Source organism: Symsagittifera roscoffensis, chromosome 5 (assembly GCF_963678635.1).
Source record: "Symsagittifera roscoffensis chromosome 5, txSymRosc1.1, whole genome shotgun sequence".
NCBI classification, from domain to species: domain Eukaryota; kingdom Metazoa; phylum Xenacoelomorpha; order Acoela; family Convolutidae; genus Symsagittifera; species Symsagittifera roscoffensis.
This window is the reverse complement of record NC_087066.1, coordinates 42,730,009-42,753,234: the sequence shown is the minus strand read 5'-3', so window position 1 is coordinate 42,753,234 and position 23,226 is coordinate 42,730,009. Positions and strand designations below refer to the sequence as shown.

General features: G+C 33.7%; 3 protein-coding genes and 1 pseudogene across 5 annotated transcripts in view; 1 reads left to right on the top strand and 3 right to left on the bottom strand.

The window, feature by feature from the left end:
• Positions 1–23,226, bottom strand: part of LOC134846278 (histone-lysine N-methyltransferase, H3 lysine-79 specific-like) — a 257,501-nt gene that overhangs the window by 15,298 nt on the left and 218,977 nt on the right. For 2 of the 3 annotated variants that reach the window (XM_063863561.1, XM_063863563.1), the window contains exons 2-5: positions 4,438–4,606; positions 3,613–3,770; positions 2,653–2,887; positions 2,327–2,431 (exon numbers count right to left, since the gene is read on the bottom strand). In XM_063863561.1, coding sequence (XP_063719631.1) covers positions 2,327–2,431; positions 2,653–2,887; positions 3,613–3,770; positions 4,438–4,522 — 583 coding nt within the window. In that variant the 5' untranslated portion in view covers positions 4,523–4,606. The remainder of the gene's footprint in view (positions 1–2,326; positions 2,432–2,652; positions 2,888–3,612; positions 3,771–4,437; positions 4,607–23,226) is intronic. The other variant, XM_063863562.1, reaches the window with a different exon arrangement.
• Positions 5,004–5,369, bottom strand: LOC134846735 (uncharacterized). The gene has a single exon (XM_063864122.1). It carries the CDS (start codon positions 5,367–5,369, stop codon positions 5,004–5,006), a length of 366 nt encoding a protein of 121 aa, XP_063720192.1.
• On the top strand, positions 13,756–13,956 carry LOC134847036 (U2 spliceosomal RNA; annotated as a pseudogene).
• Positions 15,758–23,217, bottom strand: LOC134846220 (ribonuclease H1-like). The gene is made up of 2 exons (XM_063863484.1): positions 22,730–23,217; positions 15,758–16,395 (listed from the first exon to the last, which is right to left on the bottom strand). Exons 1-2 carry the CDS (start codon positions 23,211–23,213, stop codon positions 15,974–15,976), a joined length of 906 nt encoding a protein of 301 aa, XP_063719554.1. The 5' UTR covers positions 23,214–23,217; the 3' UTR covers positions 15,758–15,973.

The window sequence follows — 23,226 nt, the reverse complement described above, 5'->3', positions numbered from 1 at the left end:
TTCGAACTTTTTAATTTTTTTTAATTACCATTTTAAAAGCGTCATCTCGAAAACTTAATGGCCCATGGAGAAATTTGGAGGCCAGATTTGCAAACACTGAGAGTCCCTGAGAGCACCCTTCTATAGGGCTAGGAATTCAAAATATTGTGAATTTTTTAAACCTAAGTTTACCGAAAAAAAAAATTGAAAAAACGTCTTATCTCGGAAACTAAAAAGAATTGAGCATTCATATTAAGAGGCAAGATTTGAGACGCCTGCGTGTACGCTGACAATAAGGTTGTATCTTCATCAAGTTAGTAGTTTCAAACTTTTTGAATTTCTTTGTAGAAGTTCTTTGAGAAGTTTTGAAAAAATCAAAAAACGTCACATCTCGGAAACTAAAAGCATTTGAGAAGTCGCGTTAAGCAGTCACATTTAGCAAGATTTGCAACTCTTTAGAGAACCCTGACAACACCGAACTATAGCGTTGGGAATTTCAAATTTCGAAAAATAATTAATTTAAACTTTCTGAAAATATCGAAAAAATCACAAAAAACTTCACATCTCGAAAACTACAAAAAATTGAGCAGTCATATTTGGAGGCAAGATTCGCAATCTTTGAGAGCACTCTGACATGACCCAACTACATGGTTGGGATTTTCAGATTTTGCGGAAAAAAATTAATTTAAGTTTTCTGAAATTTTTTTGAAAAAATCTCAAAAAACGTCATATCTCGAAAACTACAAGGATTTGAACAGCCCTATTTGGACGCAAGATTTTTAACTCCTTGGAGTTTTCTGACAGCACCCAACTACAAGGTTGGGAAATTCAAGTTTTGTAAAATATTTTGTTAGAAATTTCTGAAAATTTTTGAAAAAATCTCAAAATCGTCTTATCTCGTTAACTAAAATGATTCGGGCATTCAAAATTGGAGGCCAAATTCGCAACCCCTAATTCGATATTGGGCTGCTTAATTTAAACTCGGTGAAATAACCACTAAGATCAAATTGGAAAATCGAAAAAAAACTTAACCATTGCAATATACGATATAGCTTAAGCATGCAAAAATAATACGTTGAAAAAGCTTAAACACGGCGAGATAGTGAAGCCCGCATTTAAATATATAATAGATGATTGTACTTCTGTAGTTATAATAAAATTTTCCTGAAAAAAATGGAAAAAATCACCTTGTTCTATATAAGTGTCTTCACTACCTTTAATGGACATTTGATAAATAACCGAGAAGGTTTTATCAAGAAGTTCATCGGAGAAGGTTCAAGCACTCAAAAACTCAACACGGAGGCGAATCTGAGCTTCGCACCACTTGCGATACAAAACAAAGAAAAACAATGTAGAAAAAAAAACAAAAATGTCAAAAAAACTAGATCTATCAAATTCAACAAAAACGTTAAAAAAATAACCATAAAAACTTACAAGCTGCAATAAAGCCGAACATGCATTAGCAGAAACCCTTTAAGCTGAAAAAAATTCAAGATTTATAAAAAATTAGTAAATTCCTCTCAACCTCAACACACACAGAACAAAAGTTTATTTTTAGGTCAAATGAAACAATATGAGGCTACTGAGACGATATAATACAAAACGAAATATTTTAGGCCAAAAAAAAGAGAAAAAAAAACAATTGAAAAAAATCGAAAATTTTAAGACCAATAAAAGGTTATTAAGCCCTTCTCACCCTCGAAACACACACGAAAAAAATCTCTCCTCGAACGACGCAATAGGAGGCCACTAAACCGATATATTATAGACCGAAAACTATTAAACCGAAAAAAAGGAAAATAAAAAAAGCCGAAAAAAATTCAAAAAATTTAAGATTAAGAAAATGTTATTGAGTCCTCCTTGCTTTCAAAACATACGCTCAAGAAAAAATTAGCTAGTTGAATATGAGGCCACTTACCAGCAGAATATGAGGCCACTAAGCCAATAAAAAAGTTCGAAATCTACGAAAACGAAAAACAGAATAATTTAAAAAGAAATTTTAGCAAATCGAGTTGGTAAGTTAAAAAACAAAAAAATCTGAAAAGGACCAGCTATTTAAAATACTAATACGCACTTTACCGGTGCATAGTAGCATATTAGAAGCCGTAATTTGGTTGTCAAGTGAGGATTGAAGGAAATGAGTCCAGATGAAGAGTCCTGTGTCGACACAGTTGTTTACGGGAAAAAAAGTCTCGTACTCGATTGCAGTACTCTTGCTTATCGCAAGGGTATTGACAACCAGAAAACTTAAACTATTCGATCAATAAGCATTAATATTTAAGGCAAGAACATTGTGTTTGTTATACTAATTGTATTCCTGTTATCACTCTGAATTATTCTCAATTACCTCTAACGACATTCCTTCTCACTATTTCGCTTTGCTCGTCCGAGCTGCTCATTAACCCAGACGACTCAAATGGTTTCCCTGCTTTTGCTGTCAATTTCTCATCTGCTAACACATCAATGTCAGAATCATGCTTTTTAGTTACATATATATATATATATATATATTTTCAAATATGTGAAAAAGATTTAATAATTGCGTAATGGAATGGCAAATTTTTGACATTTTGCAATCTGTTTCATAATTTTCCGAGTTTTAAAGCGCTCAAAACACCCTATTCTGCTTTTAAAAAATCCCAGCTGAAAGAAAACTTCTCAGCATATTGTTACCATTGGACGGCGCTTTCTTCTGTGGCGCCGGTTTCTTCTTCAGGAAGCTAGCACCTCCCTTGCCGATGGTAGTGCTGGAACTAGTGTCTCCCTCAGAGTGCAATTTTTCATCACTATCATATGAGGAAACTCGACCGCGTGGTTTTTTCTTGCCCTTCGCTTTCCTTTTAACTTCCTCGTCGCTGATGTCTTGCGACGCCTTCGAAGCTTTCCGAGATAAGTTGTTGAGGTATGTCTACAGAGCAATCAATTATATATAGAGACAGCAAAACTTTCTAATATATACATAGTGAAACAACAAAAAAGGAATATCAAAATTACAAAGTGAAGTTTATCACTAGCTCATGACAAAACGTCATTACAATACAAAATCCAGAGACAAACACCCTAGAGTTTATTTCCTGAAAACAATTCAATTGTCAAACAAACAAACTGTTCTCCTTCTGTTGTTAGTTTAATTCAGATCAAATGGAGGTTGTCTCTGAGGGTAGTTTTTGCCCTTGCGAAATGTTCTGACATTTGTTAGTTTGTAGACTTTAAGCTATTTTCATCACGAGAATTGTAGAAAATTCAACGAAAACTATAAAAACTATCCTTTCTTACACCTAAGTTGACAATTGGTTAAGTACACATTTTTTCAGACTGAAAAACGCAAAAAAAGTCTCTAACCGTGTACACTCAATTCCCTCAGAGTGCGGAAAAATACACACCTTTTGCCATAGATCCTCTCAGCTCTGTGGGTGGTGAGAACAAAAAGCAAGGCATTGCTGGACTAATAGCGAACATCTGTTTAACATTTGAGTCTCTCGCAAAAATGACAAAGTTCATTGAGAAGCTATTTCGGAATTCAGCAAACTTACCATAAAACAGTTATTTTTAGGTTCATGAAGTTGCTACTCTTTACAACTAACCAGTAAGATCAACTACTCAGCTACTTTGGGATCTCGTACAGCAAATTACCTCAGTGCTGGATCTGACTTTTCCGGCAGGATCGTAGGACGAAGTCACTCTGAAGTTGCCACCCCCAGTCGCCAGTTCAGCCGATCCACGAGCCGGTCCTCCCTCTTTCAAGTGACCACTGGCCCGTCTCAGTAGCTCATCCGTAGAAAGACGGCTACCTTGAAAACGACATTCAAATGACTAACGCAGAATTAGATGGTCAGTGTTCGTTGTTTATCTGACATTCTCGAAATTACTTTGATCTAAATTTTGAGATAAATATTGTTCCGAACAATTCACAAAGTGGGAAGAAACTGCCATTGCGTCTCACAGCCAGGCAAGAAAGTTGGTTCGAAATGTCTATCCTTCAGACTAAATGACAAGGAAAACTGACAGGTTTAAAATTGAAGCGAGAATGGCCGTGAGTCTGATTACAGAAAAAGAACAGTCGAGAAAAATTAGTCATTTGTTAATTTAGTGTCATTTCATCTGAAAACAGGAAAAATTCTGACCAAAATGACACAAAATTTAAAAAAGAAACGATGAAATACTGAACTAAAAATTAATTATGCTGCAATTTGTAAACTTTTAAGCTCTCATTTTTGAAGTTTTTACTTAACTAAATCGCATGTTTACCGAAAAAATAACAAAACATTTAGGGGAAAAAACAATTTTTCCAAAACATTCAAGGTAAAATTAATTTATTTCAATCATTGCGGTTGGAAAATTGTACTATTGTCACAGTATCCTGATCTGTTCGTTTTAAATTTCAAAAGATTCAATAACCATTCAAAAAAAATGGTCTGTGTTGGGCCGGTTTTGGAGATGAAAATTTCTATTTCTAACCTCCTGAAGCCGATGAAGGTGGTTTGAATCCCGCTGCACTCCCATAAGCCGGGATTCCACGCGATGTTTTAGGTCTAGTATCCATGCCTGGCTAGGTCTTAGGATTTCTTGACGTCAACTTAAGAGCCGTTGGGCCGGCTTAATTAAAATCTCAACCATGTTCCAATCTGAAATTGAAAATACAACTATCGATTACTAACCCTACTTGATTTTGTAGAAACTATTTGCGATTAAATAACAGAATTTGAGCCTAATGCCTACCCAAGCTTGACTACATTTATGGTGAAAGAAAAAATAATTCAACAAAATAAATTTCGATGTATAACTTCCATCTCTAAATAAATTAAGTTTATACTGCAGCAAAGAAACCCTGTATAGAAGTTCCAATCGAACTGTTATGCTTCTCAGAAAGTTAAAACAAACAATTTCTTTCGAAATCAGAAGCTGACCCGATTCCAAACATTCATAAATTATTTTTGGTTTATCTCCTTTCAAATGGGTACTATTTTTCATATTATAGAACACAATTTTTTTAACAGGTTCACAACTAATTGAATTAAAATCAATTACCAATGAGCCACAATGAACCTTTTCGCACCCTCGTTAGCCAAGTAATCGGCCATTTCATTGCCAAATACATCCTGATGTGCGGGGACATATCTAAGTCTCCAATTCTTATTCAGCCTCCTCAAATGATCCAGTTCTTTCAGTAAATCAACATTCTTAGCTCTAGCTCCAGATCTCAAAGTCCAGTCATTCGATTTCCACTCTCGGATACCTCTGTTCACGCAATTCACCGTATATTCCGAGTCACTTAGCACAAGTAGATCGTCCAAAATAGCCTCTTGTTCACCCTGTCGAACAGAAATGATGACAGACTCGAGTTCGGCCGCGTTATTTGTCGCCCTCTTAGCCGGTCGGCTCACATTCATTGCGTGGTTTTTACCCCAAAACACTCCAACACCAGCTCGTGCATTGCCATGACCGTTGCCTAAAATAATTTAAATTTGATGCAGAGGCGAAGCGGAGCTTAAGACTGCTTGCAATCTGAAAAATGACGAAATCGGTTATCAAAAGGGTAAAAAGGGCACATTTTCCAAAATTTTAAGTATAAACAGAAAAAACGTTTCAAATTAATGTCATTTTTATTGCGCGGAGCGATTAGAGGTTTATACGATCGCGTAGAATTAGGCATGATCGACATTTGTCTTCAAAAATAAGGAAAAATAATTTATTTTTCAAATTTTTTGATCAAAATTTTAATTTTTTTTTTGTATAAATTTTTTTGTCCATTAAGCGCAAAACTTAACATCAAAAACTCATTTTCTTTAGGGTAAAATTTGAAAAATTACCACAAAACTGTAGGAAAATTTAAATTTCCACAACAAGAGTTATTCGATCAAAGATTTCATACCAATTTTTCTCGACACAGGGACAAAAAATTCCGAATTTTTTTATGTTCGAATCACGTCTGAAAGGGCTTTTATATGATATATTACTCGACCCCATTCCGATGATTAACTACGTTCCCTGATTTTTTATGGAAAACAAAAATAAAAAACATACCGCAATACAAAGTTCCGCCCCATTTTCAATGGCCGGAAAAAGTACAAAAAAGTTCTAAGTATCACGAAAAAAACTCTGAAGCCACACTTATAGATTAAAATCAGTGAAACCGAATAAAAATTGGGAAGCTCGTGAAAACTAAGCTAACAGTGTCGAAAAGGCCGAAATTTTCAAAAAGCGGTTTAGATTGAACCTTAGAAAAAAATGATATGAACGAGCTGACCGAAAAATAGGAAGTGGAAAAAAATTAAGCGGCGTTAAAATCTTCATAAATATTCAACCTGAAAAAATTGGCTGTTGCCCAAGAGAAAAAGTCAATGAACAGGATTCGATGAGCGTGTTGTAATACATAAGCGAGGCATAGCTTGCTCCACTTGTGATACAATACAATAATAGCAGATTAAAATATCAGAGTTGTTCGCGAGAAGTACGGTGGGACTCAACGCAAATTGTCTTCCCGTTAAAAACATAATGTAAACTTATTCACGTAGAGAAAGCCAAATGCGAAAAAATTTAACCTTTCAACAAATTTTCGTCTCCAAATTTGATTCCATGTAAATAAATCAGAGTCAAACAGCGAAAAGTCAAAATTGAGCGAAAAACAACTATAAGAATTTTGCTGAAAAAAAAAGTAGCCAACAGACTGTTGGTAAAGAGTCACAATGAACGCAAGGAAACAGAAAAAAAATGACTTTTTGAAAAAATACAATTTTCGATTTTCAAAGAACAAATTAATGGTCTTGAAGCTCTTTGAATTTTGAGAACATTTTTTGATTGTGACTTTTTTGATAAAATAACCCAAGTTGAGAAAACTGGATCAATTGGTAAATTCCGCTAGGAAATCTGAAAATTAAAATCGCCTTTTCGAAACTAAAAGTCAATCACGTTTTTTGTGATCTTTACACTTTTGCTTTTTGATTATTGATTTTATTAACAAAGATAATGAATTGAACTTAAAAGCAACCAAAAGTCAAGCCGCGAAAGATCAAATTTGAGTGTGCACAAATTTTAAGACTTATCCTGAAAAAAAATCATCACGACCTGTACAAGAGTCTGAACTACGTTCACTGAACCTTAATAATCAAGACCTAAAAAATCACTTCGTTCTTTTGCACTTAAGGAAGATAAAGTCGACCGAAAATCGGATTCATCTTTCAAAAAAAAATTAAAGAAACTTTCTCACCATGGCAAGATCCATCGACATAAACAACAACACAGCCTTCATTATCGTATTGAAATTTTGAAGGAAAGCAGACAAAATGCAAATCCAGTTCCTTTCCATCGGGCAAGTACAATTTTGACCTGCGGTCATTCTCCAAATCATATTCATCAACAAGATCAGAGCTTATTGCAAAACGGGCATGCGGTCCATTGATAACAAACGGCCGCACCTCAAACGCATTATCGTATCGTCTAAAAGGCTGTAACTCCAAAGTAAAGGATCTTTTTGTGAGCCCCATAGTGTAAACTTTTGCAGAAGAACGGATGCGACCATTGATGGGAATAACGTCGCATTCATCGTATCCCAATTCTTGAAATAAATCGAAAGGTATTACGCAATCTACACTGCAGTCTGTACAAACTATGGCATAGTGAGCTTCTCCATTTAGCCGAGCTCGTACCTCAGACATCTATACACCTGAAAGAAAAGTATCGCGTTATTGGGCCGGTGATTTCGTGTATCCAGTGGTACCGTTCAAGTAATGACATTGAAGTACCGACAAAAAAAAAATTGTTTTCATCGGTCCCGTTTATAATTATTTCTAAACAGTAAAAAGTATAGCCGGTTGCTGTGCAAGTAGTATAGAATGTTCCAATCATATTCTTAAAAAAGTACGTATGATTTTTTTCAAACTATTGTTGTATTTTCTGCGTGGTGTGATAAACGGGTCTGAATAAAAATCTTAAACTTGGGAATATTCGACAGTCATACTAAAATAGGCAAATGGGACAATAGAGTAACTATCAAAAATTTCAAACCAGTTTTTCTCGATACTGGGGCAATTTTTTGAAAACTTCGAACTTTTTGTCGTTCGAACCAGGACTGAAAGGTGTTTAATATGAGAAATGACCCCACTCATTTTGATGATTATTTGGGGTAAATACTTTTATTTGAAAAAAAAGTTGAGCCTGCTGCTCGCTCACCTTATTCACTCGAAATTAGACCACAAATCAAAAACTTCAAACGGGTTTTTCTCGACACTTCAATTTTTATAAATTTCTTTATGATTTATTTGTTTTATTTATTTTTAAAAATTTATTTATTCAGTTCTGTGGATATAGCTCATGCAGTTAGAAGATACCTAACTTAGCTCAACTCTTTATACAAACTGCACAAAAAAATTTGACACAGAAAAGTGTGACTTCTCAATGGTAAAAAAAAGTGTTCTCCATATATAAAGCTCCATTGACTTGATAAGAAGCTCTATTGCCATGAAAAGAAACTAAAAAAGCATAACCATTCACCAGACGAGCACATGCTGTTTTTCAACAGATGAGCACATGAAAAACTGACAGAAAAGGGAATTTCTCTCACAATCCAAATTATAAAACATAGCCAACAAACAGTTGGCAAAGTTTCAACATATCAAGAAGAAAAAACTGACTTTTCTGAAACTTTCGAATTTCGAAGAAAACAAAATATATATTGAACCTCTGAAATTTGATAATAGTCTATGATCGACACTTCTTTCATAAAGCAAGCTCAAGTACAGAAAACTGGAAGATCAATAGGTTGTATTTTCAATAGGTAATTTTCAATAGTTGTTTCCAATTTCTACCGAAAATTTATAACTATCGAAACAAAAATCTTTTTTTTGCGCCATTCGCGCTTTTGTAATGGGGTGGAAATGGAACTTGAAACATCGTATCCTTTGTAGTTAAGTTTGATGAAGTGGTTAGAGTTATACATCTGCGTCTTTATTGACTTATTTGTCTTCATTTCTACTTTCAGTGATGGCCCCTTTAATCTATGCTACTGAAACTTTCAGAAGCACTGAAATTGAGACACGGAGGCTAAGCCGATCGTCGCACCACTTGCAACGCAAAAAATAGAAAGCAAAAAAATTCTGATTCGCGAGTTCGTATAATCAGCAGCAAATTTAAAAAACAGCCAACAGACAGTAGCAAAAGAGGCTCAAAACATGCAAGTGAACAGTAAAAAGAACACTGTAAAAACAGTATAGAATTGTTTTTTTTGAATAAAAATCGCAGTTAAAAGAAAAAAACAGATGGCCTTGAAGCTCTTTGAATCTCTAGAAAAGTTTATGATTGACACTGTTTTGATGCAACTAACCTAATTTTAGAAAACTGGATCAGTAGCTTTTTTTCGCTGGGCAACCTGATAACTATAATACAATTAAACTCCAGCAAAAATTCAAATTTGAGCGTGAACAACTTTTAAGATTTTCCTATAAAAATCATCACGACCTTTATAAAAGTCTGAACTACGTTCATCGACTCTTAAAAATCTAGAAGCAACAATTTTAGACCAAACTCAAGTAACTGCATTAAATTGCTCATAAGACGATCGATGAAACCTTTTATAAACGGCAAAGATAAGAAATCCAAACACAAAAAATTCCGAAAAAAATCTTTAAACAACTGCTTATCTTTTTTTAATCAATTTGAGTCAAAAACAAATAAGCGTATTTAAAAAAATTATAACAAATAAAAATTGGAACTTAATTTTAAAAAACTCCCAAAAACTAAGAAATCAAAATCTAGAAACAAACTTTTGATTGGTTCAAAAAAGCCCAGAAAATCTCGAATAAAAATAAAAAACGATCCCATTTTATTATTTTCAAAAAATTAAGCCACGCAAAACCATCGGAAAAACAAAATTATCAGCAAAAATAGAGCTAGTCAGCTCAAGATGACAGTTCAAAAGGAAAACTTCTTCTAAATTTTTTCCAGCGTTAATTTATTCAATTCAAATGAGAAGGTTCTGTGAAGTTGAAAATTTTTTTAAATTACTTGTACGGATTTAATCATTATCATAAGATCAAAAAATATATAGGAAAAAATATTGGGAAAATAAGCCGTGATAATTAATACCGAACGATCTCCAGAGCCAATAATCAATCAAAAACTTTAGGCATTGAAATTTTTGAAAATTTCCAAGAACTCTTTTTGCTCTAAAACGATATATGCAACCAAAACACTGACCATGCTTTTACCACATCAGTGGATATTCAACAGTTGATATTGATAAATATTTGAAATTCTGTGAACAAAGTTATTTACGGTAAAAAAAAAAAAGAGTCTAGTACCCGGTTGCCGACCAAAACCCGTCACTAGATCTTAACGACTCAGAAGAAGTTTCCACTTTTGTTTTTAACTACCACAATCCCCTTTTAAAACAAAACCATGCAAGCCTCACAACCAAGTTCCTATCAGAAAACCCTCCCTCAAAAGTAATTTCTATTCCACCTCTTAGCATCGACCCCTCAGAACAGTCCCTTCCCAGAACCACCCGCTGTAAGCTTTCCCAACTTCGGTCCGGTTACAGTCGGCTCTTAAACACCTACCTCGCCCGCTTAGACCAAGTTTCCCCACTTTGCTCTTACTGTTTATTGTCTCCCCACACTAGTTATTGCCACATTTTTAACTGCCCCAGAAATCACTCCCCTTTCACTCCCGCAGACCTGTGGTTGAGGCCAGTTGAAGTAGCGAAGTTCCTCGATCTTGAGACGGATGAGCAGAACCCGACCAAAATGTGCTAAAAAAAGTACCCAGTTGCAATAACATTGCTTATGGCAAGGGTAATAAATGATTTAAATCAAAAAACAATTGTTCGCTAAAAACTTTTTCTTTCTGTTTTTTCCATTATAGTGCCCCATCGAAATAAATACGGTGGCGGTGCTATAATTGTTTTGTAATCTAGGATGGAAAGGGGGCTATATGGGGAAAACCGTTCATTTCTGAGAAAGCATCAAATTACACCAACCAACTATTACTCCTAGAATCGATTTATGTATCCTTCAGTTTTTTTTCACCTAACTTACTAATTAACATCGTCTTTGAAAGAACCTACTTCACTATCAGTTTCTTCTTAAGATCCAGTTAACTTCAATAAGAAAATTAAGCTGAGATATAATTTGATTTACCAGACTAACTATCGGGCCACAATTGGCACAACAGCTCGAAAAAACATAGCCCATCCCCAACCAGAGTTTTTTGTATTTTGGGTCCTCAAATGGCTAAGCAGCTCGAAACAAAAACCAACCCCAAGCAGAGATTTTTGTAACTTGGGGTGTATAACTACTGGGGAGTTATAACGGGCAAGACATTTAAATCATTTTCATTCAAGGCCCCCTGTCACTAAAACCAAACTCCGACCAAAACAAAAATAAACAGACATCAAGCAGTTGGAAAAGAGTCAAAGAACGCAATTAAACAGAAAAAAAATGAATTTGTAAGTTATGATTGACAGTTTTTTGATAAAATTAACCTAATTTGAGAAAACTGGATCAATAGGTAAAACTTTTATTCCCCTGGAAAATCTGAAAACTAAATTCTACTTTCAAAAGTCAAACGACAAAAGATCAAATTTGGCGTGATCAAGCTTTAGGAATTTTCCTAAAACATGAAAAAAAATCATCACAACCTATATGAATCATCACAATCTCACGACCTATTGATTAAAAATGATTTCTAAATGGATTAAAACCCCGCTTTGGAAATGTTTACACGCAGCCACTTCATCGAAAAAAAACAAGGATAGCCGGTTATTGTGCAAGTAGCACAGTATGTTCGACCATAGTAAAAAATATACAACAAATTTTTTTTTTAAATTTAGGTTCGTTATTTTCTGCGTGGTTTGATAAAAAGATCTGAACGAAAAATTGAAACTTAAGTAGTTTCGACATTCATAGTAAAATAGGCAAAAATTGAAAACTGACAAAGAAAACAAAATAGCAAAAAAATCTAATTGCAGATTTTTTTTACATTTTGATAATGCTAATTTCCAAATGGGGCTAAAAAATCTCCAAAAACAATTTTACTTGAATAAAACTAAGTTTTCGCAGCCTAAATTAAGCAAAAACAATATATTACAAGCCTGCTCGCTCGCATTATTCGCTCAAATTTAGACTTAAAATCAAAATTTCGAGCCAGTTTTTCGCGATACTGAGACAATTTTTTTGGAATTTTTTGAAGTTGTTCGAATATGATGGCTTTAATATGACATATAACTCGACCCATTCCCATGATTATCAGTAGGACCTGATTTTGTGTTGAAAACAAAAAAAAAGAAAAACTAAGACAAACCTGAATACAAAGTTCCTCCCCATTTTCAATAGTGGGAACAAGAAAACTGCTCGCTAGCTTCATTCGCTCGATATAAGACAAAAATCAAAAACTTCAGACCGGTTAATCTAGACACTGGGAAAACTTTTTAAAATGGTTCAAACCACGACTGTAAGGGCTTTAATATGATATATCACTCGAGCCATTTTCATAATTATTTGTGGTACCTGATTTTGTGTGGAAGACAAGAGCAGAAAAAAGAAAAAACTAAGACACACCCGAACACAAAGTTCCCCCCTATTTTCAATGATCGGAACAAAAATCGAAAAAAAATCAGAAATGCCGAAAACTATCAAAACGAATAAAAAAAGTATCAAAAACACACACCAAAACATTACAAGGTAAGAAAAGAATCAGAAGAAAATTTACTAAGCCCGAAAATACCTACCTTTAGGCCGAAACTTATTTAACAGAAAAAAAAAGAAAATTAGAAAATGAAATTTAAAAAAAGTATTTGATAAAATTACAACCAACCCATAAAGCAAATTTCGCCACAGAGGCGAAGCTTCACTTCGCAAACATGAGCGAGAACACGATTTAAAAAAGCAGCTCTTCAAAGTGCAAAAAGAAAAAGTTGAAATAAGCTAAGCATCGAATTGGCAAAACATCGGCTACGTCTGAGATTCGAATCCACGGCCTAGAGATTAAGAGTCTCACACCCTAACCACTCAGCCACGGAATCTTAATTGGTACCAAAACCTAGCCAAAAAGAAAGCAGAGAACAGCTGCTATGCAATTTCCAATGCCAGTATAATTTTCTAATAAGTGACCACTTTTACTTGCAAGTTAGGTTAGAAAGAGGAAGGTTAGTAATTCTACACTAAACTGATCGCTAGAGTAAATAGGGCGGATAATCAAAATGCTAACATGCTCAAAATATGTCTGTTGCAGTTTCCAACACAGAGACTACTGCTGCAGTTCAGAGTGCAACGTGCTTAAAATGGAGATCTGGAAATTGGAAAAAATTGTTTGGATAAAATTGTTTACGGGAAAAAAATCTAAAACCCGATTGCATTATCCTTGCTTACCCCAAGGGTAGATAAAGTTATTAGATTTTAATAGCACGAAACTTATCGCATGTTAGTTCTACTAACTTAGCCAAATTGGCTATCTTTCCACCCCCATAACTTAATGATCATCACCCATAAAAAATAATCACAGTAGAATTATCCTTTTAAATTTAAGCTCAGGACAACAGTACCTTTCGAATGATGTAAGAATTTTCGTCAAAAATTACTAGTTAAAAAGTCAAAATTTGTCTGGAGAAAAAACATCCGAGCACAAATCATTTTCTTCGAAAGTCGAACAATAAGTTGAAACCAAAAATATTAACTTGACTACCCTATTAATACAGTTATCTGCAATGACTGCTGCAGTATTATTTAAAAAAAGTGTTACTGGTCTTAAGCCTTGTGCCGAGCCGCCTGTATTTAAAGCACGTTGATATAGGCCTTTTGGCTAAGTTCATGTGTAGTATCTGTTCTTGTCAGTTTAATATCTGGCATGCTGGGCATTGCCTGGCACCAATATTAAACTGATTTTTACTTCCCGAGTTGACACCTTATCGCATGTTAGTTCTACTAACTTAGCCAAATTGGCTATCTGCTGCAGTATTATTTTAAAAATGCGCACAGTTGAGGCTATCCTCAACTGTGCGCATAAAATGAGGATAGCCGATGCGAACAATAAAAAAAACATACTTTTCGGTTGTTTTTGTTCGTGGTGTGATGAGAAGATTTTAAATATTCGGTTGATTTTGTTCGTTGATTCGAAGGACAGACTAGAATTTATATGGTTTCGATAGTAATAGTAATAAGGTATTTTCGACAATATATTTCCTCAAAAAATAGAAGAAAATTTTTTATTTTTTGAAAAAAAACTTTCTGAGGCGGTGAGAAAAAAATCCAACACTAATTTTATCAGAGTTGAATTCAATTTTCTAGGTTCAACTTGAATTAAAAGCATTAGACTATTATAGTTAATATAAGACCTACTAACTCGCTTTACTCGCTCGAAGTTAGACTAAAATTCCAAAAATTCAAAACGCGTTTTCACGAAGCAATTTTTTTTTGAAAATTCAACAATGACGATCGAATCACGACCTACAGGGATTTAATATGATATATGAGTCAAACCTATCTGATAACGTTTCTGCTACCTGATTTTGCGTGGAAAAAATGAAGCAACAAAAACTCGTACACTAAAACCCATAGACAAAGTTCGTCCCCACTTTCAGCGGTCGGAACAAAAAGAAAAGCGCGACTTTGGTTGGAAAAAGATCTCATCGTAATAAATCACAATCTCCCCTTGTTATTATACAGTCCTGGAAACAGATAAGCTAGACCTGTCTTTTAAGTTGTTTCACAAAGCTTTTAACGAATACTTGGGGACCAAGCTATTATCACGTGTGTCGATAATCATCAACGAGCGGGAAAAAGTAAATTTTTGGCCGTAAAAAGTAATTTCCATTTTTTAAGGCACAAAGTAGAAAAAAATTCAAGTACAAAAACTTTCAAATTTTGTCCTACAATAATTGCATGAACCAACACATTTGCACCCTTTCCGTCTGTATTTTCAGACAATCACGCAGTTTTTGCCTCAAAACAAGAAAAATTCAGCTTTACAGGGTTTGATCCGCGCATAAACGGAGTAAGCCAAAAGAACCATACTCCACTGTATGGTTCATTTAAAAAAAAAAAACTTGAAAGTTTTTCGGGCAAATAACGCAATTATGTTTTTGCCTACTTTTTTTTTGGTTACACACAGCTAATCGTAGATTGAAAAAGAGTTAATGAAGGCAAGTAAACATAAAAAACACACTGAATTTGCTGAAAAAAATCTCAACTTTCGATTTGCAAAGAAAAAACAGATGCCCTTTAAGCTCTTTGAATTTTTAGAACAAATCATGATCGGCGCTACTCTGATAACATTAACCCAATTTGAGAAAACTGGATCAACAGGTAAAGTTTTTGTTCTGCTGGAAATCTGAAATTGAAATTCCACTGTCGAAACTAGATATCGCGCCATTTCCACATTCGTATTTGGAGAGTGCTAATTCCGTCACTTTCAGCAGATGAATTTCGATTGAACTCAAAGTGCATATATACCTAAGTGCATTCATAAATGCAACAATATGTATGAATGCTTATCTGTAGTTATTAGAGCATTTTAAGACTGTTTTCTGAAAAATCAACAAAAATCAGCAAGACCTATAAAAGAGTCACTACGTTCATTACTCTTAATTAAGAGCTAAAAAATTTGTAAAAAAGTATTTACTTTTTTCCATTTACTGACAATGATGCCCGTCTAAAAAAGGTAGTTTAAGGCTCGCTATTTAATTTCTTAACAAATCAAGAGGTTTGCGAAATTATTCTAAACATAGGGTAATTGATTTGTTTTTCGTCTGAATGCATACTCAAATTTCTGTTCTTTTCACAAAACATCATAAAATAAAGCTATTATTGCAACACAAATTTTCAATTGCACTTCTGAAACAGAAAAAATTTTCTTGGAAATTTATAAATTATCACTGTTCAAGATATAGATCAATTTTTTGCCTTCAAGTTAATCTTTACAATTCCCTGTTTTCAGCTAAATAGAACATTTAGCAAATCAGCTGTAAACCGAAGTGACCACTACTTTTGAGCCAGTTTATTTGAGCTCAAATGTTGCAAAATCGCTTGGCGCCATCCTTAGCTAGTTTGTCGGCCATGTTGTTTCCGTAGTCCGAACTGTGGCCCTTGACAAATTTGAGCTTAATGTCCTCTAATCTGTTATTGTACAGTTCGTACAACTCCTCGAGTAGACCTCGATTCTTAACTTGGTTCCCCCGGACATCTCTCCAGCCATTATTGATCCAAATATTTGGAATCCAGTTGGTCAAGCAATTTATAACATATTTAGAATCGCTTCGTATTTGTAGTTTAGATATTTCATCATTATATGCAGCTTTGATTGCAATCGACATTGACTCGATTTCTGCAATATTGTTGGTGGCCTTAGATGCTGGCCTGCTTACATTCATTGGGTGGTTGTCTGTCCAAAATACACCAACTCCAGCTTTTGCGTTTTCCTGTCCATTGCCTAAATGCACAACGCATAATATCAATACAAAAAGTACAGATTTAAGTTTTTTGAATTTCAATTAGAAACCTGAAGTAAATTCAACCTAATTCCTTTATGTTGTAGTAAATGAATAATACAGGTGAAAACAAGGATAGCCATAAACCGTGCAAGTAGTACAGAATTTTCCCAGTCTTAAAAAATAAAAAATTTTCAAAGTGAAAAGGATCTGAGCAAAAAAGCTTAACTTAGACAGATTCGAAAATCACAGTAAAATATGCGAAATGAAAATGAAATTTTGTAGAAAAAAAACACAAAGAAAATCGAAAAAAAATCATAATTTTTTCAAATTTTTTTGCTGAAATTTTTTGTTTCACAAAATTGCGTTTAACTAATTTTACTCAACTTAAACTTAAATTAGCACAACTAAGCAATTAAGAACAGCATAATCTAATCATATATAATCCTGCCCGCTCGCTTTATTTGCTCGAAAATACACCAAAAACAAAAAATTCAAACCGGTTTTTCTCGGCGAAAAACTTTTCAAAATGTTTAAAGTCGTTCGAATCACTTTTTAAAGTGCTTTAATATCATACATCACTCGACCCATTCCTATGATTATTTGTGCTACCTCATTTTGCTTGGAAAAAAAACTAAAATACACCCGAGCACAAAGTTCCTACCCACTTTCAGTGATCGGAAAAAAAGTGAAAAAGGAAAAAAGCAGACATATGCCTTGGAAAAGTAATAACAAAACTCCAAAAGTATGCGATTCAAAGACATACCTCCAATTAACGAGCCAAATACCTCTAACCACTATGCCATCGTCGCATGGCTTCAGTTACGTTCACGCTTACTTCAATATTAGTTAAAGTATGCTGTTAAAATACACAAAAAAATTTAGGAAGCTTTGAATTTAAATACTCAAAAAAGGCGCGATCAATTAATCACCACTTACCTCTGAAAAAACATCGCGTAAAACCCTAAAAACAAAAAATATCGCTCAGATAAAACAGTCACATGAGATAGAAAAACATACCTTTAACGTCTTCAGCCGACTCGATTAATTACATAAACGGAGCTCCAGAAAAAAATTCTGCGAATTAATATTAAATAACTTTCATCAGATTTTTCCGAATTTCGAAAACTTGCAAATTTTGAAGCAAAAAATATATTGCATTAAAATTCTTTAGAATTTCAGGGACTGTTTAAAAGAGGCAGATTTTTTTCAGAAAATAATCCCATTTAGAAAAACCCATTGATCCGCAGAGAATTCAAAAAATTAGTCCAATTTTGAAATTAAAAAACATTTACGTTTTTCACGAACTTTTATGTTTCTGCTTTTTGATAGTTGATTTTTCATTCTATCAACAAAGAAAATAATAAACAAGCCATCAGACAGTTGGAAAAGAGTCAATGAACCTTGGAAACAGGAAAAAAATACTGATTTGTGTTTTGAAAACATGAAACTTTCGAATTTAAAAAAATAACAATGAGTTGCCTCAAAGCTCTTTTCATTTCAAGAACTCCTAATGATGGGCACTTTTTTACATCAAATTAGCCCTATTTGAGAAAACTGGATCAATAAGTAACCTTTTCATTCCGCAGGGAATCTACAAACTAAAATCCAGTTTCGAAACTAGAAGTCGATTACATGTTTCTGAACTTAACACTTTCATTGTTCGATAGTGCAATTTGCCTTTCTTTTAACAAAAAAAATTACAATTGAACCTAAAAAGAAATCGAGCTTCAAGCTGCGAAAAATCAATTTCGAGCGTAACAAATTCTACGGTTTTTCCCTTAAAAAAAAACAAACAAAAAACTCAATAATTATATAACAGTCTTCACTAAGTTCATTGACTCTTAATAAATTTTAAAATTTAAAAGTCAAACAGCCGAAAATCAAATTTGAGCGTGAACAAATTTCAAGACTTTTATGGAAAAAACACGAAAAAAAACATCACGACCTTTATAAAAGAAATCGCAAAAAAACTACATCTTCTTTATTTGAATTTTCGACATCATTCTGCAAAAAAATCGCTTTAATAAAGTGATATAACTATAAAATTTTCTGAAAAAGTAACGCATAATTTTTGTACAAAGCTTTGCGCAAAAAGAGAACTACAATTTACGATTTGCGTTGGAAGAACTACGATCTCGAATTCGCTAATAAACAAAACAAATATTTTGGATCTAAATGCAATTTCTCGGGGTCTAATTTATCGAGATCAAGAGATAGGCCAATGACAAGGACATCAACTTAACAGACAGAAAACTGATCAAGGACATCAACTTAATACACAGAAGCGAAGAGGAACGACACAATAAAAACATTGCATAATGAGATATTGATAGACAAAATAAGTCACATTTTTGAAAAATAAGCTGACAAAATTAGTCGAAAAAATTATATCTGTATATGAAAAAATTAAAAATATAAAAATGTAGAAAAAACTATATACAGTCTAAATCTGTGGCTGGATTTATATTCATAAACAGCCTATAAAAATATTGAGAATCATAAGCGTGAGTCAGCTAGGGCGAAAAAATTTTGGTCAACCATCATTAAGCCAAACACGAAACCAGTCAAAAAAATTTCAAGCTATATATTATATATATTTCAAATCAACATTTTTAAGACCCATAATTTAAATCACACTTTTAGAGGAAAAAAACTTGGGAGCGTCCGCTCATTCGGGGAAGCTTACCACAACACGTGCTTTCGATTCATCCCAACACCTCATATTTGAATGGGTAGTTATCGAGAAAATAAACAATTCCTCACAGAGGCTACACTGAGTTTCGTACCACTTACAATACACAAAGCTAACTAGAGAAAACAAACGACAAAAAGGCCAAAAAACAACACCCAAAATTTCCAAAATTAAAAATTAAACTGAAACTAAATTGAAAAAGCTTTAAAAACTTCGAACTGTGCTGCACATTACGCTACAAAAATTTCAGTGGTAAAAAAATCACTTGAACATTGAAGAAAATACAGCTACAAACACACCATTGCTGTATCGGATGAATTTCAAAAACAGCCCTGAAAACAATTGAAAATAATTCACTGGGCGGCATACAGGCGACAAACTTTGGGTCGAATCCTGTTGAGCGGAAAACAAACATAAAAATAAGCCGAAAAAACTGTTAGCAAAAAAATTTCATGAAGTTAAAAGTTTTTACGACCCATCCACACTGAAGCACAAAATGCTATACGAGTAGAGTTTTCCGTCAAAACTACGCAACATAAGTTGACTTAGCCGAAAAACCAACCTGTTTTAATACTTAAACAACGAAAAAAAAAATCAGACTCAGTAATTACAAATTACTGAACTTTCAGTTATAGTAACAAAAATTAATAAAAATAGAACAAAACCAAGGTTTTGAAAAGTAAGCCAATACCCTACAAGCTAGAAAATGTGCTTTTAAAAAGGTAAATATACCGAAGGAAACAAAGACGAAAACCACGAATTTGGAGAAAAAAAATTACAAACTGAAAGTCTTTCGCTAATTTGTACATAATATGTAGTAGCTTTATTTGAATTTCAAGACCTTGAGCATGCCAGAAAAAATATTTACCATTCCTACTAAAATTACCATTCTGTGAACGACGTTGTTTATGGGAAAAAAGCCTAGTACCTGATTGCAACACCCTTGCTTATTGCCAGGGTTAAAAAATGGGTCAAAACTTCCTCTTTCAAAACAATCTTTCCGAGGCTTTAGAAATTGGGATGTGAAAATTGAGATAAGGTAGAAAAAGATAAAAATCGAAGTTAATTGAAAAACTCAAATAACCGGACAGCAAATAAATGCTTGAATTAACAATAAGTTAAGTTACGTAGTACATACTTCAGGGCAACATATTCTCTTTTTACTCGTATTCTACTAGCACAAAATAAAGTTCAAAAAGAGACCATTGTTAAAAGTTAAATCATTGTTCTGCTAATCTCAACACCACAATTTTGAACGTGTAGTTATCGAGAAAATGGAAAATTCCACACAGAGGCTAAACTTAGCTTCGCATCACTTGCAAAACACAAAGCCAACTAATCTATAAAAATGACAAAACGCGTAAAAAACAACACCCAAAATTTTCTTTTAAACTGAAACTAATTTTAATGACAACCTGTGGCGGAACACTACAGCCAGTATTGAAAAAAATTAAAAACTTCGAACTGTGCTTCACATTGCGCTACAAAATAGTCAGTGGTAAATAATTTACTGAGCGGCATACAGGCGACAAATTTTGGGTCGAATCCTGTTGAGTGGAAAACAAACATTAAAAAAAGCCAAAAAAACTGTTGTCATAAAATATTCATGAAGTTTTAAACGCTTTTACGACCCATCCAAACTGAAGCACATAATGCAAAATTACGCAACATAAGTTGACTAAGCCGAAAAACAACCTGTTTCAACATTTGGAAAAAAAAAAATCAGACTTGGTAATTTACAAATTACTGAACTTTCAGTTATAGTAACAAAAACTATTAAATTAGAACAAAACCAAAATTTAAAACGTCAGCCAATATCCTACCAGCTAAAATATGTGCCTTTAAAAAAAGTAAATGAACCGAAGAAAACTAGGACGAAAACCACGAATTTGAAAAAAAAAAAATACAAACTGAAAGTCTTTCGCTAATTAGTACATAATATGTAGTAGCTTTATTTGAATTTCAAGAACTTGAGCATGCCAGAAAAGATATTTACCATTCCTACTAAAATTACCATTTTGTGAACGAAGTTGTTTATGGGGAAAAAGCCTAGTACCCGATTGCAATACCCTTGCTTATCGCCAGGGTTAAAAATGGGTCAAAATTTCCTCTTTCAAAACAATCTTTCCGAGGCTTAAGAAATTGGGATAATGTGAAAATCAGGATCATGTAGAAAAAGACTAAGGTAAAGTTTCTACTAGCACAAACTTTATTTTGTGCTAGTAGAATACCAGTAAAAAGAGAATTTTGCCCTGAAGTATGTACTATGTAAATTAACTTATTTGTATTTTCCCCATAAACAACGAATTTCACATTATCCCAATTGAATTTTTTTTTCAATACTGGCTGTAGTGTTCCGCCACAGGTTGTCATTAAAATTAATTTTACAAGTTTTTACGACCCATCCATACTGAAGCACATAATGCTATACGAGTAGAGTTTTCCCTCAAAGCTACGCAACATAAGTTGACTAAGCCGAAAAAACAACCTGTTTTAATATTTAAAAAAAACGAAAAAAAATCAGACTCAGTAATTACAAATTACTTAACTTTCAGTAATAGTAACAAAAACTATCAAAATTAGAAAAAAAAGCAATGCTTTTATAAGTAAGCCAAAACTCTTCCAGCTGAAAAATGTGCTTTAAAAAAAATTAAACCGAAGGAAACTAAGACGAAAACCACGAATTTGAAAAAATAAATACAAACAGAAACAGTCTTTAGCTAATTAGTACAAAAAATGTAGTAGTTTCATTTGAATTTCAAGAACTTGAGCATGCCAGAAGTGATATTTACCATTCCTAGTAAAATTACAAATCTGTTAACAAAGTTGTTTACGGGAAAAGCCTACTACCCGATTGCAATACCCTTGCTTATCGCCAGGGTTAAAAAAAAGGTCAAAACTTCCTCTCACACAATCTTTCAGAGGCTGTAGAAATTTGGATAAGGTAGAAAAAGACTAAGATAATATGCAAGCAAACAGAAGAATGGTCACTTTTTATTGGAACCACTTTTTCGAAATTCGTTTCAGTAATTTTTGAGAAATGTTTTGTTTTAAAAAAAATTGAAAAAAGCAAATACCATGTATTTTCATAATACTTGTTTTTATCAACCTGTTCGAATCAAAAATTAGAAAATTCAGTTTGCGGAAAGGAACTGCTTGAACAGCGTAAAAGGGAAAAATCAAATTTCATGAAAAAAACGGAAAATCAGCCGACAGAAATTAGGACGACGCCCACAAAACCCCAAAAAAATTAGCATATTCTCAATACAAAACTCAAATTAAATAACTCTAAAATTAATTATAACCTGAAAAGAACACAGAAATAGGTAAATTTGAGTTTTTGAAGAAATTTAGCATGTCAGCGGATATGAAGCAGCAGTAGAAATTTACGGGAAAAAAGTCTGGCTCTCGCAAGTGAAAGAAGTACAAAATAACGCAAAGCCGCATTTAGTATGTCATATGCTGATAAAAACTATGACAAAATCCGTTAGAAAGGAGTAGTTCAAACAAAAAAAACGTCAAAATGAAGCTTTAAAAATGAAACAAAAATAATAATAAGTCAGGATTTTTTACAGGATTGGAAAGTAAATCGTCGTATAGCACAAGTATTTGTGAGTGGGTAAAAAGCAAATTTTACATACCTAAGCAAGCTCCATCTACATTCACGATGACATATCCTTCATCATCTCTCGAATAGATATTTTTAGATTTCACCACCTCAAAACCAGGCAGGACACAGTGGTTCGACTTCTCTATTGGTAATAATGGAGTCTTAATGCCGCATACGGTCGCCGAATTTTCTCCAAAGTTAAATTCACTTATGAGCTGCACTCCAATGACACTGTCAAGTGCGGAATCTTTTACAACATACGGCTGTATTTTGACCGTCTTTTTTCGACCAGGATAGCCCAGACGCAGGATAATCGGTTTCTCACTCAAACCCATCATGGGCATCACGCTGTTGGCCATTTGTGGAGCAATTAGACCACTCACAGGTATTAGGTCACATTCACTATAACCAAGAGATTTGTAAAGGTTAAATGTGATGGTAAGAGGGTTGGCCACGGCTGAGCTTAATATAGTTCTTACTGTCTGACTGTTCAACTTCAACGAGATAGCAGCCATGTTCAAATCTGAA

Bases quoted from the DNA above. Each gene is read 5' to 3' on its own strand.
- LOC134846735 (XM_063864122.1), bottom strand. From the start codon at position 5,369: ATGAATGTGAGCCGACCGGCTAAGAGGGCGACAAATAACGCGGCCGAA.
- LOC134846220 (XM_063863484.1), bottom strand. From the start codon at position 23,213: ATGGCTGCTATCTCGTTGAAGTTGAACAGTCAGACAGTAAGAACTATA. The intron at 16,396-22,729 runs GTATGTAAAATT...TTGTGCATTTAG, and splicing joins TGTAGATGGAGCTTGCTTAG to GCAATGGACAGGAAAACGCA.